This window comes from Podarcis tiliguerta (genome assembly GCF_965153285.1).
Source record: "Podarcis tiliguerta genome assembly, chromosome: 14".
NCBI lineage: Eukaryota > Metazoa > Chordata > Lepidosauria > Squamata > Lacertidae > Podarcis > Podarcis tiliguerta.
The window spans coordinates 31,152,499-31,170,814 of record NC_139547.1 but is presented as its reverse complement, the minus strand read 5'-3'; the positions used below and the strand labels follow the sequence as shown (position 1 = coordinate 31,170,814).

The following is an 18,316-nucleotide window of genomic DNA, read 5'->3' as shown; positions in this document are numbered from 1 at the left end:
CCCTCCCCCTAAAGCAAGGTGAGAAGCTTAAGGCCCCCAGGGACTCTCCATCTGGCCCCCAAGACTCTCCCCAGTTATCTCCTGCTTATCACACGGTTTGTGTTTGGCTACATAGTGTAGGAAACTATGGAACTTGCCCCCGCAGAAGAGAGCGAAGGTCTCCAAATTGAATGGTTTTAAAATACTGTAGGAAGTTATTGATGGTGACTACCTATGATGACTATGCTCTGCCTCCAGTGTTAGAAACAGCAGTGCTTCTGACTACCAGCTGCTGGAAACCACAGGAGGGGAGGGTTGTTCTTGTGCTTAGGTCCCACTTGCAGGTTTCCCTTTGGAGGCATCTGGTTGGCCACTGTGAGAATAGGATGCCACTGGCCCGATCCAGCAGGTTCTTCTTATGTAAAGTAAAGAAGAAAAGGCAAGTAAAACTGCTCCAGTTTTTGCGCCCTAGAACAGCAGCAGCAGCAGCAACTGAAAACTTTGCAAGGGGTCCCTATTTCCACAGTTTCTTGTTTTCCCAAGGACAGAATTGCCAAGAGGAGAATGCTCATGGCTTGTCCTGAACTGACCCCCACCTCATTGCAAGAGGAGGGGAAAGGGAAAGAAGCCACACCCCCTCATTGTGATTGGCCAGTTCTGCTATACGGTACCTCTGTGTGCAATCATAGGCTGTGGGAGGATGGGGTAGGGGGAATGGGGCTCCAGCATTCAGTGGAGGGGGAGTTTTTGAGAGGGGGGGCAGAAGATTCTATTTTTAGCCTCTTTGATCCAGTGGCATATGGATCTGTAGGATGCAACTAGAAATCAGAACAAGGTTTTTGTTCATGTTATCCCCCAACCCCCGTGAAATTGCATTCCTTTCTCTTGCTGTGCTCTCCTTTGCTGTCCTAGAGATTGCAAACGCCGGCAGCACGGTGGCGGCTATGTATCCCCCATCCGTCAAGCGGATTTGTCACCCTTCCTCAAGACTGGCTGGGCATGGCGTGTTTCTCAAAAGCATCCCTTCCCTCCCCTGCCCCCCCTGTGATTGGACCGCACAGCGGGAGGCTGCAGCAGCATCAGCACCAGAATGAGCTAAGGATGCTGTGCTTCCTGCATTCCTCCATCCCTGGCACTCTGTTCTCTGGGCCAAACCTGCAGCTCTTCCCCCCCTTCCCCTCCCCCTCCTCAGAGCCCTGCTTCTGCCATGGCCAGGATGGCTGTAGCGGTGGCCTCAGCCGCTGCACTTCAGCTTAAATCTGGATCAGATCAGGTGGTGATGCAAGCAGGCAGCCGTGCAAGCTGCGATGCTCCTGTCCAGACTGGTAGATGGATAATCCTGTACTAGCAGCTGCGGGGCCGCGTGAAAAGGATCACCATCCGTGACCCACGTTCCGGTCCCAAGGGGCAGCAGGAAAGTCCAGATCTTGGCCCACTGAAGGCATAAGGAGGAAGGCACCCCCCCACACACACAAAAAGGTGAGCTTGATGGAGAGCCTGGCAATTTTAGGTTCTTTTATTTTTGTGTCGAACGCTAAGAGCAAGGGTTGTGGTTTGGGGGTGCACTCTGGTGGCAAAATATACGGAAGGGAAATAACTTTTTGCTGGACTAATTGCTGTGCAGGTGAATGTGTAGCAAGGGATGCAGGCTGTCTAGATTATAGACAGAGATGTGGAATTGACATAAACAGATCTATTCACTAGGAAGGTACCCAGTTCGTATCTCACGTAAGGAGAGATTGATTTGAAGAGCATTTAGCCGAGATATCTAAATTGGTGGGCACTGGGCAGGTAGCTACGGTGCTCATCCCACAGAACGAAAAGTTGTGGAGTACGAAAGGGAGAATTGGAGAGTTTCCTTTTCCTGCAAGTGGTTTATAATGGTCTCTTTCTAGCAGAGAGGCAAATCCCTCTAGCTCTGAAGGACTCTGCCTTGGACCTGACCTGTCTTGGCTCCGTTGCAGGAAAGGTTTGTTGCCCTGACTCCTGTCTGCAGTCTTCACTCTCTCGTCATTGCAAGGTTGTCTGCTATGCCCGCCGCATTTGGCTCTCGACGCACCAATGCCATCCAGGACTCGGAAGCCAGGTGAGGAGGAGAAGGAGCCTTTTTAGTTTTCTCTCCAGACTGGCTCAAGCAGTTCAGCCCAGGTGGTGCCAGCATTCTGAAGCGGGAAAGATGCCAGTGAAGAACCCTGGCACATCAGAGGTGCCACAGGCACAAGGTGGATGAAAAAGTATTTCTCTCTCCCTGTGAGCCAGCGTGCGGCAGAGACCGTTTTCCCGATGAAGAACCAGCAAGTGAGCTGGCACCATTGGATCTCCCTCTTTGCTGGCACCCTTCCAATCTGATCAGGTGAGTTTTATGGAGACTTCAGAGCTGGGAGAGGCTTTGGTCCCTGAGATACCCCTTCTCAAACTTGGCAGAAAAGAATAATAAGCAGGACTAGACCTTGATTTATTGCTCATTGCATCAAGGATTCAAAACAGTAATCCATCAAGGAACAGTAATCATGTTTTGGGTGCTCCTGGCAATTATGAATACGTGTGTTAAAAAAAATAGATTTATTTTATGATGAGCTTCGTGGAATGGCTGTCCATATAATTTTGGCCCCTGGCCCTTTCTGCTTGTGGCCTCAGTGCTGCAGTCAGCTGTGGTAGCCAATTTGCAAGGAAGCCAATGAGCTGTGGTAACCACTGTTTACTGTAGTGCAGAGCTGGGGAACCCTGCAGAATGTTGCTGGACTCCAACTCCCAGCAACCAGCATGGCTAGTGGTCAGGGATGATGGGAGTTGTGATCCATCAACACCTGGAGAGCCACAAGTTTCCAAGTCTTGCCTTATAGGTAAGTCACCCCCTTGTATACAATACTTGACAAGAGATTGGGACATCCAGTGGCACCCAACAAGCTGTACACATTTTTTTTTAAATGCCCCATTCTTGCCTGATTATGAAATGCTGTGCTGCTTATAAAGTGTGAACAAGATCTTTGTTGGGCTTTGTCAACCTGGTAGTGCCCTCCAGCTAATTTGGACTCCAGTTTGGCCTGTGATTGTGAATGATTATATGCTGATTAGGGGCTGATGGCAGCTGTGGTCCAAAACAACTGGAGGGAAATTTGGGGGAAGGCTGTTCTATTTTACATTTTCAGTGGCCAAGACTAGCACCGAGTTTACCACCAGCCAAAATGCTGGACTGCGACTTGTCTTTATGTTCAAAATATCTGACGGCCAGAGGACAACACGTAAAATCTTAACGAAGTCTTCTTCTTCTTATAAGATACTAGGCAGCCTCAAATAACCCAAAATGTGTGATTCTTAAGCAACTGTTTTGGAAGGTAGAGGAGCCTGGCAAGTAACTCCGCCACAGCATGCTGCACCTGAGCTGAACCATTGGTCCATCTAGCTCTGTAGCGTCTTCTCTGACTGGCAGCAGCTCTCCAGGGTTTCAGCAGGGGGCATTCTCAGGTTCACTTGGGAGATGTCCAGGATTGAACCTGGGACCTTTTGCATACAAAGCACGTGCTCTGCCACTGTGCAACAGCCTTGCCCTTTAGGAAGTTGCTTTGCACCAAGACCACTGGTCTGCCTAACTCAGCAGATTGTTTGCACTGATTTGCAGCAGCTCTCCAAGGTTTCAGGGCAGGAAACTTCCCCAGCCCTACCTGGAGATACCAGAAATTAAATCTGAGACCTTCTGCCTGTGAGGTAGATACTCCACTACTGATATTCCTGGCCTCGTGGTTTGGAATAAAGGGGTGATTTAAATAGGAACACAGCAAGTTGCCATGTCCTGAATCAGACCATTGGTCCATCTAGCCCAGTTTTGTGTACACTGGCTGGCAAAGGCCTTCCAGGGTCTTAGACCAGAGACTCCTACCTGGAGATGCTGGGAATTGAACCTAGGATCTCCTGCATGGAGAGCAGATGTTCTGCCACGAAGCCGCAGCCCCAACCCTCCACAATCAATGAGCCCAGCTTTACAAACAGCTTCCACATGAAGGCTGCAAATCCTGACACACACACACACACACCATTTTCAGATCTGAGGGCAGACCCACAGCTAAAGAGTCATCTCTCTAGGTGGCTACTGAGAGAACAAGGTTGGCCAAAGGAGACGAGCAAAGGCAGAGGTTTGAGATCTGTGTGGCAAAGCAGGTCGATCAAAGCCACCGTCCCCCTCTGGATGCTGCCATTTTAAATTAGGTCAGTCGTTCATCCTGGATAGATTTCTGCAGCGCACCCCCCTCCTTCTTTGCAGAGCAGAATTTATTGTCAGTGGCAGGTGCCTAGAGAACATTTCTTGAGTGAGGAGGTCCTCCCCCTCTGCCTCGCTGGGTGTCTGTGCATCCGGCTGAGGAAAGGAAAGAGCAACAGATTATCCCAGAGAGTCTGAGAGGTTGCAAGGAATCAAGAGGGTCAACTTCTTTAATAATAGCTGCAGACTCCGCTCTTCTGCACCACCACCCTCCCATACCCTATTTTATATGTTTATTTATTTAAGGGTGTGGGTAGCCTTTTTCAGCCTGTGGGTTGGATCCCTTTCTGAACAACCTTTGGGGAGCTTGTGGTGGGTGGAGCCATAAATACATTTTTTCCCCTTTGTACGGAAAGCTAGTTTCTACCCACCCACCTCTGTATCCCCCCATCTAGGCAAGCAAAAGAGGAATGATCAGAGTTCAAGAAAAACATGCTAGCTGGGCAAAAACACTCAAGGAAGGTGCAAAAGAGGGTGCAACCTGGGGACAGCCCTGAGGGCCAGACAGAAAGGTCTGGAGGGCCACATTTGGCCCCCTAGGCTGAGGTTCCCAACCCCTGATTTATTTTATGAGATTTTTATCCTCCCCTTCCTGTAAGCTTCCAAAGAAATTAACTTATCTTTATGTACAGCTCCGCTTCCTCCTAGCCTATGACGGAAAAGGGGTGGAAATTCATCTGCCTTTGATATGGCTGTTGCCTCACCTATGATGGGGGATGCTTAGACTTAGGTGGACTTTTTTAGTTTTGGAGGGATCAGTGCATTAAAATCTGGAATCACTCTGTTTCACAATATCTCTGTCCAATGCTGCAGTCTGAAAACAAGAAACTGTCTGTACTTTTTTTTTTTAAAGCAATAATACTGGGAGTTCATGCTTTCTTAAAAGAAATTATCAACTTGTACCTGAGTTTACTTATTTCCTCCTCCCTCCCAATCTGTTTTGCTTTTTGGCTACATCTTTTTAGACTAAGGTTGAGAGCAGGGCCTGTGCTGTTACTATTGATCTTTCTGGGAACCTTTTTTGGCTGAAGAGCAGGATGAAAGTTCTTTAAATAAATAAATGCAGACAGTGCCTTCTCTCTCCTGCCCAAATCTGACCCCTAATTCCATATTTGTAGGACAGATCAAAGTAATGCTTAATAGGCACTTTGCCTATGCTTGAAATATTTCCTTTTGTTTTACGAAGTCTCATGCACAGAGATGATATCTCTGTAATAAAAGCTTGACTTTGAAAGTAACTTTCCTACCATGCAAGCACCTAATTTGATTTCTGCCTAAGAATTCATGGTCCTGGATTGCAGCTTTCCTTCCTTCCTTCCTTCCTTCCTTCCTTCCTTCCTTCCTTCCTTCTTGTAGTCCTTATTGTAGTAGAAACAGGCAGGCAGTAACCAGTGAGAAACTGGATGGGCATGCAAAGATCAGAAGGTGAGGAAGCTTGTTGGCACCACAGAGATCAGTTCCTTATAATTAAAGGTAAAGGTAAAGCTACCCTTGACCGTTAGGTCCAGTTGTGGACGACTCTGGGGTTGCGTGCTCATCTCGTTCTATAGGCCGAGGGAGCTGGCATTTGTCTGCAAACAGCTTCCGGGTGATGTGGCCAGCATGACTAAGCCGCTTCTGGCGAACCAGAGCAGCGCACAGAAATGCCTTTTACTTTCCCGCCAGAGTGGTACCTATTTACCTACTTGCACTTGATGTGCTTTTGAACTGCTAGGTTGGCAGGAGCAGGGACCAAGCAACGGGAGCTCACCCCGTTGCAGGGTTTCGAACTGCTGACCTTCCGATCGGCAAGCCCTAGGCTCTGTGGTTTAGACCACAGCGCCACCCGTGTTCCTTCCTTATAATTAGCAGAGAGCAAATAGCTTATGTAGTTGTGCTACAATAGCTGTCATTCAGGTCATATAGAATCCCATGTTTCTTGATGCAGGATTTTAGCTTCTCTTTTACCTTTTTAAAATAAAAAAAGCTAATGGCCCGTATAGTCCAGCATCCTGTTTTCACAGTTGCCAACCCGATGCCCATTGTGGAAATCCCACAAGAAGTAGCTAAATGCAAGAGCCCTCTGCCCTCTTGCAGGTTCCAGTAACTGGTATTCAGAAGCATTACTGCCTCTTTGAAAGCCATCCAAGTCGATGGCCATACCTGCCTCCTGTGGGAGTGAGTTCCATAGATTAACTCTACACTACATGACAAAGTGCTTTCTTTTATCTGTCCTGAAGCATCCAACATTCAGCTTCATTGGATATCCACAAGTTCTACTTTTCTCTACCCCCTTTCTCCATGACATGCATAATTTTATAAACTTCCATCGTGTCAACTCTTACTTGCCTTTTCTCTGAAGTCCCAAATGCCACAGCCAGGGCCAGATTTAGGTTTGAGGAGGCCCTAAACTACTGAAGGTAATGGTTATATGTCCATCTGTCCTTTGTCAACTACAAATTGTTGCTGTTTTTTGTGTTGAATTTATGCTTTGTGGTAATTTATGGACCTAATAGGTATATAAAGCCATTTGCACATAACAAAATATGTAATTTATCAAAGTAATTGTTGAACTTATCTTATATTTTGGAAATGTACATCCAAGTGTTTTTTCCTTTAAATTTTTTCCTTTAAATATAGCCCTAAGCTATAGTTTGTTTAGCTTATATGTAAATCCAGCATTGTCCACAGCCAATGCTTCTTTGTACAAGAGTCGCTCCTTCCCCTTGCTCATGTTGTTTTTCCCTTTTCTGGACTGCCCATTATAATCCTCGGCAGCAGCATGAAAATCCCTACAACTGCAAACTCTCAAGATTCACAGAGTTCTCTGGCAACATTCCATACTACTCTCACTTCATAGAATCATAGAGTTGGAAGAGGAACCTCAGAGTTCATCTATCCCAACCCTGCTCAATGCTGGATCTGCAGTGCAGGACCTTGCAACTGCAGCATCCTTGGCTGCCTTTGCTTACTCCTCCAGCAGAGGTGGGGAGCTTTTAGAGCCTGGCTGTTGTTGTTTTAAATTCCATTTAGCTTTGCAATCTTCACTTTTATGCATATTGCTCAAGGCTGAGAAGATTGAGATTTAGAAGGTGCTGGTACAACCCTTTATTTTTAGCTTGGGTGAGCTATGAGCATTTCAGCTTCCATAAGTGGGGCTTGATATGCTTGTCATCAACACCTTCTGCAACAATTGAGAGATCAGGCCCCAGTGAAACAGCTTCATGTCAGGTCAGACTATTTGTCTGTTATCACCCAACATCCTAGAACACAGAAAGCTGCCTTCTCCTGAGTCAGACCTTTGGTCCATCCAGCTCAGGATTGTCTACATCTGTGGCTCCCAAACTGTTTGGAGCCACTGCCCCCTTGTTCCCATAAGCTCATCCCCAGTGTGCCCTGCCCTATAAAAAGCATTATTCAGAATAGCAGTCTGCACCACCCACTAAGGGAGACAAAACCACAAGAATATTCAAAACAGTAACAATGAATTGCACATTTATTCAAAATCCAATGCAAACCATTTAATTAATTCAAATGTATGAACTTGATTTGGCTGATACCAGCTTTACCTATAACTAGCTGTCTTGCGACGTGTGACGACTCAGAATTGTGAATACAAACAAGCGTGACCGAAGGAAATAGCTTTGAAAGTGATAAGAACAGCAAAATATTCAATACGAAGCGAGGAAGATGATTCGCTCTAGGCGGAAAAAAAGCCCAGGACTTGTCTTAACAAAAATGTTTTTAGCAGGCACCGAGAAGAGTACAGTGAAGGCGCCTTCTTGATATCAATAGGCAGGGAGTTCCAAAGTGTAGGAGCTGCCACACTCAAAGATTGACTTCTTACAAATGCAGAACGGGTATTATGTCACACCTGTGACAATGTCAGTTCCAGAGGCAGAGCTAGTTGCTTCTGCACCCAGCTAGCTGCTGCGCACCCAGGGGCGGAGGCATGGGGTGAGCATCCCAGGGGGTGGAGCAAGCTGCCCATAGGGGGGTGGAGCGAGTCGCCCATGGCAAGCTGCTTCCCGGGTAGGGGGGAGGAGTGAGGGAGCTGCGCCACTTTGCCAGCAGCCTTCCTCCCTTCCCTCTTCCTTTTGACAGCTCGGGGAGGCTCCCCACCCCTGGAAGCAGCCTAGGAGCAGGGGGCAATGGCATGCCGCCCACCCGCAACTCCCAAGCCTCCCCTGAGCTGTCAAAAAGAAGGGGGAAGGGAGGACGGCCATCAGCAAGGTTCCCCCAACAGCTCCGGGTAGGCTTGGGAATCGCGGGCAGGCAGCATGCCAAATGTCACCCCCATCAGTAATGACACCTGGGTCAAACCGCCCCCACTGCTCCCCCTTCCTCCGCCCCGGTCAGTTCTGCCGATCAAAGTGGCTGAATGGGTGTATATGGGGTAAGGCAATCTTGTAGGTAAACTCTGGTTCCAAGTCATTAAGGGTTTTATATACTAAAAGTAAGACTTGGCTCAGTAGCAAATTGACAGCCAGCACAGATCTCTGAGCACAGGCTTGATAGGCTGACAGGGCCTCACTTCTGTCAGCAATCATGCTGGAGCATTTGGCACTGACTGCAGCCTCTGGATCAAGCGCAAGGGAAGCCCCACGTAGAGCATGTTGCAGTAACCCAGAAAGCCTTAAAGATCCAGGGTGCTTCTCTCTCTGCCCTTGAAGGTCAACCGGGAATTTCCTATGAGATTTAGGGCTGTAGGACTTCTCCAGTAGGTCTGGTCAAGGGCAGGATTGTGCCCCAAACTATTTCACAAGACTACATCTCCCAGCATTCATAAGGGAGGAGAGGTTTCACCAGTTACGCTAGCTTGAAGTGCGGGTGCGGCTTTAATCGAGGAGCGAATGAGGGCCTGAGTCCTGCAGCTGAGGAAAGCGTTTCAACTGCAGAACTAATAAAGGCAGCAATTAGCTTTTGGCGAGGATGCTCAATCAGAGATAATTAGACGAGGGAATTCCTGACTCTATAATTGATACGTCTCTTCAAAGGGGGCAGGACAAGCCATATTTGATGAGAACAATTTGCAGCTGAACTACCAGATTGGCATAAAGGAGGATGAGAGCGCCCAGAAGTGCCATTTTCCCTGTTTCCTACAAGGCAACAAGAAAGGACAAAAAGCCAGGAATGGCGGACGGGAGTCTATTAGATGGATTGTCAGCTACATTTTGGGCCAGGGATAGGGCCCCTTCAGCTCCCATTATCCTTGACTGGTGGCCATGATTAAGCTGATGCAAGTTGGAGTCCAACGAAACCTGGAGAGTCTGATGTTCCCCCATCCTCCTTATAGGTCCTAAGCCTGTTGTTATCCCAAGAGCCCTTGTATTAGCTATTGTGATGCTATAGAATGCTCTCCAACATTTAATGCTCTCCAACACACCGTGGGAGAAACGTCAGTGATTACAATGCTCTGTTTTTATTGCTTCTCATGGCCTAGAACTGACCCTGAACCCAGCCCTGAATGAGCTATTAGGTGGATGTTAAATGTTTGGGTGAAAGGGCCATCTCTCAGTGGTAGAGCATCCGTTTTGCATGCAGAAGGCTCACAGGTTCAATCCCTGATGGCATCTCCACATAGAGCTAGGAATTTCTCCCCTCTGAAGTCCTGGAGATACGCCTCAAGTTATTGTGGATCATACTAAGCTTGGTAGGCCAATGGTCTGACTCACTGTAAGACACCGTCCTATGTTCTGTACTTTAAAGAGCAAGGATTTCTAAAGCCAGCAGGATAGTGTCCAGAGGAGGGCAACCAAAATGGTCAAAGGCCTGGAAACGATGCCTTATGAGGAACGGCTAAGGGAGCTGGGCATGTTTAGCCTGGAGAAGAGGAGGTTAAGGGGTGATATGATAGCCATGTTCAAATATATAAAAGGATGTCATATAGAGGAGGGAGAAAGGTTGTTTTCTGCTGCTCCAGAGAAGCGGACACGGAGCAATGGATCCAAACTACAAGAAAGAAGATTCCACCTAAACATTAGGAAGAACTTCCTGACAGTAAGAGCTGTTCGACAGTGGAATTTGCTGCCAAGGAGTGTGGTGGAGTCTCCTTCTTTGGAGGTCTTTAAGCAGAGGCTTGACAACCATATGTCAGGAGTGCTCTGATGGTGTTTCCTGCTTGGCAGGGGGTTGGACTCGATGGCCCTTGTGGTCTCTTCCAACTCTATGAGTCTAGATATGGACTTAAGAGGCTCACCCTTCCTAGGAGCTGGTGCAGGAAGGTGCAGGTTGAATTCTAGGACCCGATCTGCTACCAAGCAGGTTTAGACTAGGGAATCTGGAGAAACACATCTAGCTTCAAAATCTACAAAACCAGCAATATTTGCAACCAAGAACATCTCTGGGAGACTCTGCTGTCCTCCGCTAATTGATTTTCCTCCCCATCTTGCCATAATAGCCTGTTGTAGTTGTTGTTATAACAAACACCTTCTTCCAAAGGAACCCAGGGCAGCAAAGGTATCAATACTAATATAATTAAAACTTTAAAGCAACCTTCTAAAAAAACAGTTTTAAATTCCTCCCAGGCAGTCTTTTTCAGTGGTTTCTACAAATTGCTGTGTACTCCAAGTTCCTTCTCAAGAAAATGAGCTTTCTAAATCTGGATCATCTTTATTGTGCTATTGATTGTGCTTTCAGCAAGTTAATAACCTCTCAGGAAATGGGGACTGCCTTTTGCATACTCAGAAACCACTCAAGGCAGGACTCAGTGATTGACAGCAGAGAAAATGCTGACCCCCTGAGTGAGATGTAGGCTGGAGACACATCAATAGTTTTGCACTTTCTTTCTTTACCCCCCTAGGGAGTTGTAGGATCTTTCACTTGGGAGACAGACCCTCCAAATCTCACCTCTCCTTGTGGCATATATAGGGGGATACTACAACCTCTCCTTACCTTCGGGAGCCATTAGTGCCCCGTGACATCACAGCAGCCATTTCTCCAATCCCAACCCTCATCTCAAACCTGTGTGCATAACAAGCAACCAACACACCTACAGTATTGTTGGAGGGACTGCTCTGCTTAACACGGACTGGTGCAATGGGTCAAAAATACATTGTGAGCAGACAAATGTGAGCAATAGTCAAAAGAGCTACACCATCTCGGTGCCAGCCAGCTGGTGGGCATTTTGTTCATTACAAAACAATTAGTGCCAAGAAATATATATGCTATTGCCAGGGCCGCAGATTCCTCAAACTATATTTCTCTTGCTGCGAGGGAAATAGACTAACAAAACTGACTGAAACTGGTTTGCAGGGAGAGGGAGGGAAGAGCAGAGCACCTGCTTTGCAACACAAAGTTCCCGTGTTCGATTTGCGGCATCTCCAGGTAGGGCTGGGATGGGAAAGACTCGTCTGAAAACCTGCAGAGCTGCGCCAGTCAGTGTTGTACTGAGTTAGAGGGACCAAGGGTCTGAGTTGGTATAAGGCAGCTTTTTGTGTTCTTGTGTTCCTAAACCTACACTCTACTGGTGCCATTCCCCATCTGTTGCCTCTTCATAGATCCCCAGATAGACTGGAGACATTATTTCAGGTTCATTTTGTTCATGAAGAAGAGGAATTGGGGAAATGTAAGGAACATGAAGGCCCTACAATGTGCAGGCTGAGAAAGGCAGCTGGGGCAACAGCATTGCAGTCTCTGATTAATTCATGCCAGTAAAGTGCTTTAAAGAGCTTGCCAGAAATAAATAAAGGAGCAAGCAGGCTTCCAGCTTGAAAATCAGGGGAGAGTAAATCCAAAGAATGTTCTGAAAGCGAAGCAAACTTTTCCTTGTTGTGTGCTGGCAAAGTACTGGGTTGTTCTTGTTCTTGTTTTTATTATGTATTTTGTGTTTATATATTTTGATTTTATGTTGTGAGACCTGCAGGTATAGGGCAGTATACAAATAACAACAACAATAAATGGGAAAGTGCTCTGGGCAGCAATCCTGGGCATTGAAAAGCCTGTCCCAGTGAAATATCAGAGGGTGAGTTACCCCAGCCTCCACACACACCTAATTGCTTATTGGCATCTATCCAGAAGCTCATCCAAGTGACCTGTTAATTGACCATTTCATCCAGCTTTGCTTGTGCAGAGTTTACACAGAGGTTTGACTACATCCGGTCTTTATTAAGCATTCATTCTGGGGGGTTTTTTGTTGAGAGGATATACCAGGTAATTTAGGCTTGCACAATTTTTAAAATTAGAAAATATTGATATACTGCTATTAATAAAAAAAAATCAGAGCAGTTTACAACAATTGTACATAAAACCATGCAATGAAAATATATACTGTATTCAAAAAATCAGAAATCAGCCAGCTACTGTAGAAGGATACATCTTAATTGCCTGCATAGTGGAATAGGAAAGTTATCAGCAGGGCTTTAAAAGTTGAAACAGAAAACACCTGCTGAATCTCCATTGGCAGGGTGTTCCACAGGACTGGGCAGATGACACTAAAGGCTCGATTTCTTGTTGTCAGATGAGCCTCCCCAGTTCTGGGAATGATCAGAGATGCTCCTACAGATTATCTCAGTGACCAAGCTGAAATATAAGGCTTCAGGTGGTCACTGGCGTACCCTAGACCTATGTTGTCCAGGGCTTTGCAAATTAAGACAAGGACTCTTAACCTGGCTCAGTACAGTGGTACCTCGGGTTAAGAATTAATTTGTTCTGAAGGTCCGTTCTTAACCTGAAACTGTTCTTAACCTGAGGTACCACTTTAGCTAATGGGGTCTCCTGCTGCTGCCGCACGATTTCTGTTCTCATCCTGATGCAAAGTTCTTAACCCGAGATACTATTTCTGGGTTAGTGTAGTCTGTAACCTGAAGCATCTGTAACCTGAAGCATCTGTAACCTGAGGTACCACTGTAGTAGATGGGCAGCCAGGGTCAGCCAGATGCCATTGCATTCTGCATCAGCTGCAGCTTCTGAACCAGGTCCAAGGGCAGCCCCAAGTAGAGAGCATTGCAGTAATCCAGGATTGAAGTTGCCAACGTATGGGTTACAGTGGTGAGGTTAAGTGTAATCATAAAGTGGGTTAAAATACTCAGTTGCCATAGCATAACAAAACCTCTTTAAAAAAAAGAATTAGGCTTTCTGCAGTTTGGAAAAATGACAAGGAAATGCACTAGAAAGCATAGGATGGGTGGGAGGGTGCCTTAATGTGAAGACATATAAGCACCTCACAGGCCAATCCAGATGAATGCTCTATATATCTGTCATCTGGGGAAACCCTATCAATTTCTGCACCAAGTTAACCAATTTATGCGCAAAAAAGGAAAACCACGATGAGATCTATAGAAACTTGATTAAAAAAATATATATTAATGGAATCAGAGATTCCGAGGACAATGAATTTTGCACCCAGGAAACATTCAGTATTTATTCTAATGTAGAATCTCAAACATACACACAACCCTGGTAATACTCCTAAAGGTCAGAACATCAGAATCCCTGACCTATTATTATTTTTTAAACAACTTTTTACCAATAGAACTCTCAGCAGAGAATCTCCCTTGCAGCACAACCTATTTTTAATTCATTGCTTTTTAAAACTCCCCGAGGGATTTAAGATTAATGTGACAATGCATGAGTCACTCTTGCTGAAAGCTAAAGTCAGTTAAAAATAATAATTTAAAAAAACTGAAAACCCGATGACAACCCCGAACACAGCTTGGTAAACTGTGATTCCATTAGGTTATTTAACAAAAAAAAAAAAATGGGAATAAATGTTCCCAGTAAAGCCAAATGCTGGCAATATATATGATGTTACTATAAAGATCAATGGTCCCAAACGACAAAAAGTTGAAACGATGTCATAATCGGAGTAAATCTATTGAAATAAATAGGCATAACTGACTTAAATCTATTACTTTCAGGGAATCTACCCTGAATATGCCTTAAGGCTAAAAGTTTTATTTTGATAATCTGGCTTCTTTTTCTTCTTCTTATTCATTGATTAAATAATGCAGATAGGGGATTAAAGGGAAAAAAGGCCACTGAATAGTGTCTGAAGTGCCATCACATCTTGCTCTGTTGTTGAATTTTAAAATCCTATCATTTCAAAAATGAGGAAGATTGTGGAGTTCCACTTTACAGACAGATCTGTACCACAGCTTTGTTGCTCCCCACCCCCACCCCCCGCCTTCCACACAGAGAGTTGGTGAGGAAGTTTGGGATTTCCTACAGATAATGCTTTGAACCATTTCACCAGATTACAATTCCCAGCATTCTTAGGCAGAAACAATGGCCATGAAAATTATGCAAAACGAAGCTAAGTATGTAGTCCAGACAATGATTTTTATTTATTTAAAATAATTTCTCAACTGCTTTTCATTTCAAGACAATATCTTGAAATGTGGTTTATAGCAAGGAAATAACGCAGCAATAAAATCAGTGAAAAATGCCTTAAAACAGCAACATGATCCAGAGGCAATAAAAAAACCCACAAGCATCTGTTGGAGATGCCTTGTCAGAGATGTGTTTTCATTAGACAGCGAATGTGTTCCACCACTATTGCCTGCTGTATCACCTATGGGAGGGCACTTCAAGGACAGGACAGCCTTTGCAAAACCACTGCTCTCCAGCTATTTTGGACTACAACTACAGTCGTACCTTGGAAGTTGAACTGAATCCGTTCCAGAAGTCTATTCGACTTCCCAAATGTTTGGAAACCAAAGCGTGGCTTCCAATTGGCTGCAGGAGCTTCCTGCAGCCAATCAGAAGCTGCGGAAGCCCTGTCGGACATTCAGGTTCCAAAACTAGTTCGCAAACCGGAACAGTCACTTCCAGGTTTGTGGAGTTCAGGAGCCAAAATGTTCAAGAACTAAGCTGTTCGAAAACCAAGGTACAAATGTATGTGGCCGGTGGGAGTTGTAGTCCAAAATAACTGGAGGGCACCAGCTTTACACCACTGAGGAGGCTAGGAGGGACTCCTTAGAAGATCTTGATGGTGGAGTGAGTCTAGCTGTGGGGAAATGTGCCTTCAGGCTACCTTGACCTGAGTTCTTTCAGGGCTTTGTCTGCCCACGAGCATAGGGGCTGACAATACCATAGTTTGTAAAAATTTATGAAACTGAATAATGCCTTACATGATGAGATTATTTGGGGCTGGAGGTCTATTTCTATTCCATGAGGCTTAATCTGGAGGTTCGCATGTCTCTGAATGTCTCCCATCACTTTTGCAGGTTCAGTGTCAGGGAGGATGTGAAAGATGGATGACCACTCTCAAATCACTTTTGGTCCTTTGACTGCAAAGTTTACTTCCCAACCGTACCCTCAGCAGGGAGGCGAACCTGCTAGTTCCCAACAGTTAGCCAACCACCTTGCTGCTCCCAGCAAAGAAGATGACTGGGAAGGCGTAGATGGAAATGAACTGATCTTTGCCTTAGATGATGAGGAAGATGCAGCTCCTGACCCACCCGACCACTTTTATATGTGTGAAGATATTGGGAAACAGGATGAACATCAGGAAGGGTCCACATTCCACATGCCATCCCCTCTGCCGTCTCCTCCTGAACTGGATTTCTTGCCTGCCCTCCCCACTTCCAGTTCACCCAGTTTATCACCCCAGAGATCAACAGGCCTTGTAAACCCTCAAGGCCCCAAGCCATTAATCAACTTAGTGAAATCCCTCTCAACTGAAATTGAGCCCCGGGACGCCTCTTCCCTCAAGCCCCAACCCTTGCTGAGCTTGGTCAAATCCATTTCAACCGAGATTTCCCGCCTGGAGCCAGAGGTGACACAGTCCAAGTCCGACTCCAAGCTCAATGTCCATCGATGGCGGCAGATCACCCATCCCAAGGGCAAAAATGGGGATTCTAGGACGGCTCCCTCCTCCCCCAACATTTCCCCCTCAGAGAGCAAAAGCAGCTTCTTCAAGGCTCAGGAAGCCAAATTTGAGGACACGAAAAGGCGGTTTTCAGAGGCCATGCATGAACCCCTTAGCAGACTCAGCAAAATCATGGGGGATGAGAATAATGTTTCACCAAAACACAGATCCCCACTTTCTGGCAACCACCCCCACGATTCCCCTTCTAGCCACAGCAAGGAGACCATTTTGGAAGACGAGAAGAGCCCCACCCAGGAGACCAATCTGCATGGGGCTGTTCCAGGACAGCCATCTGGGAGGAGCCAAGTGGAGGACTATTGCCCCCGTGATCAGAAATGGGGTTCCTCTTTGAACTGCCAGTACGAAATCTGCTCCTATGGAGATGTCATCCAAGTGGTGGAGGTTGCTGCGGACAAAAGCAGTGGCAAGGAGGAAGTGCGGATGCTTCCACCTCTGGACATCCTCCGCCCCACCAAGCCTTGTAGCAGAGTGCCATGCAAAGCGCTTGTCTGCGTCGCCATCTTGGCCTACCACTATTTTGTGCTGCCGCTGCCTCCTTACATCTCAGGCCTCTGCCTTGGCTTGGCATGTGGGTTCATGCTGGGCTTCCTCATTATTCTTCTGATGATGCCAAAGCGTTCCTTGTCTCCACGGAAAAGGCAGACATCTCTAGACCAGCTGCCATCAGAGACGTTGAATCAGCAGCCCCAGGAACCCAACATTCTTAAGGTAGGAGATAGGGGTGTCAGAAGTTGGCCATTGGTCCCATATAGCCTCATAATGTCTGCACCAACAGGCAATGGCTTTCCAGTCTTTTAGCTGGGGAACTCTCAGTCCTACTTGGGGATTGAACCCGGAACCATATGCATGCAAAGTACATCCTCTGCCTCTGAGCTACAGCCCATCCCCAACAAATTGCCCAGTGGAACCAATCTGAGGCAGAATGCTGAAACAAAAATCCTGTCACTGTCATTTGTTTCCAGACATCTCAACTGATATTTTAAATTTTTTTTATGAAATTATACAGTACATAGCTACCTGTACTGGGCAGGGCAGGTTGACATTTTGATAACAACCTAAGATTCTGACGTTTGCACAAGAAACTATAGTAACCAGAATAACCCAGAGCTTATGAAAAATAAAAAGAAATGAAAAACACTGGGGTGCCATTTTTCCTCCTGACCAATTGGTCGTCCAGTTGGTTGAAAGGTTTCATATAATGTTTAATTTTTGTTTTGTTTTTTTGTTTTATTATGAATTAGTTTTTGTACCACCCTAAGAACTTTTGGGTTGAAGAACAGGTTATAAATGGAATGAATCAATCAGTCAGTCAGTCAGTCAGTCAGTCAGTCCTAGGCCAGACATTGCCCATTCTTAACAAGGAGCCCTTGGTGGTGGGGTTGGCCAAGATCCCTCAGTGAAGGGGCAGCCATTCTCTACAGTTGCCCCAGCATTAATAGATTTATTTATTGCATTTATAACCTATCTTTCCTCTAATAATCTCAAGCTGCTGTTCAGTGTTCTTCCCCATTCCATTTTATCCTCACAACAGCCCTATGAGGGAGGTTAGGCTGAGAGACCGTAGTTTGCCCAAGGTGACCCAGGGAGATTCATACTGAGTGGGGATTTGAACCCTGCTCTCCTAGATGCTAGCCCAACCTGCATAGCCGGAATGTCAGGTAGAGATAGGCCAGGGAATTCATTTAGGTTTGCATTTAAAGGCAAACCAACTTAATCTGTACTTTCCAAAGCAAATCAAAACACAGCCACCCTTTGAAATTTGCACCCCTCTGAATTAGACTGCACTCCAGTCTAATAATATGTGCAAAAATGCAAATGCTAGGTGTCCATAAATTTTTTAGTGAAAAAATACATAAAATATTAGGGAAATTTAGTTGCAACAATGTTATATCAGGAGAATTTTCACAAGGACTTAAAATCCTGTATATATTTTTTCTTCATGAAATGATGGGGGTGGGGATGAAATATAGAGTTGTATGTAGTGCTCAGAACAGATTTATTGAAATTAATAAATTAGTGATTTCCAATAACTTCAGTGGGTCTACTCCGAGTAGGATCAGCCCTAGAGTACAACAACCCTGACAGGTTTATCCATCTTTAACGTCAGGGCAATGAAGGGAAAAGAAGACAACCGTTCTCTTTCCTCCACCCCACACCTCCATTGCTGCTCCCACTGATTAAGTTAACTGAGGGGAGTGGATTGGCATTTGTGGAGGGCATCAGAAAAAATGGGTGGGTGGGTTTCCTCAAGCTTCATATTGGCTCTGATTAAA

At 45.8% G+C, this 18,316-nt stretch overlaps 1 protein-coding gene across 7 annotated transcripts in view; it reads left to right on the top strand.

Annotated features, from left to right (window-relative positions):
• The first annotated feature begins 726 nt into the window (after window positions 1-726).
• Window positions 727-18,316, top strand: part of LOC310664641 (testis-expressed protein 2-like) — a 31,881-nt gene continuing 14,291 nt past the window's right edge. Inside the window, exons 1-3 of one of the 7 annotated variants that reach the window (XM_083413972.1) lie at window positions 727-1,458; window positions 1,944-2,332; window positions 15,379-16,751. In XM_083413972.1, the coding sequence (XP_083270098.1) occupies window positions 15,405-16,751 (1,347 nt within the window). In that variant the 5' untranslated portion in view covers window positions 727-1,458; window positions 1,944-2,332; window positions 15,379-15,404. The other 6 variants (XM_083413971.1, XM_083413970.1, XM_083413975.1 and 3 more) reach the window with 6 other exon arrangements.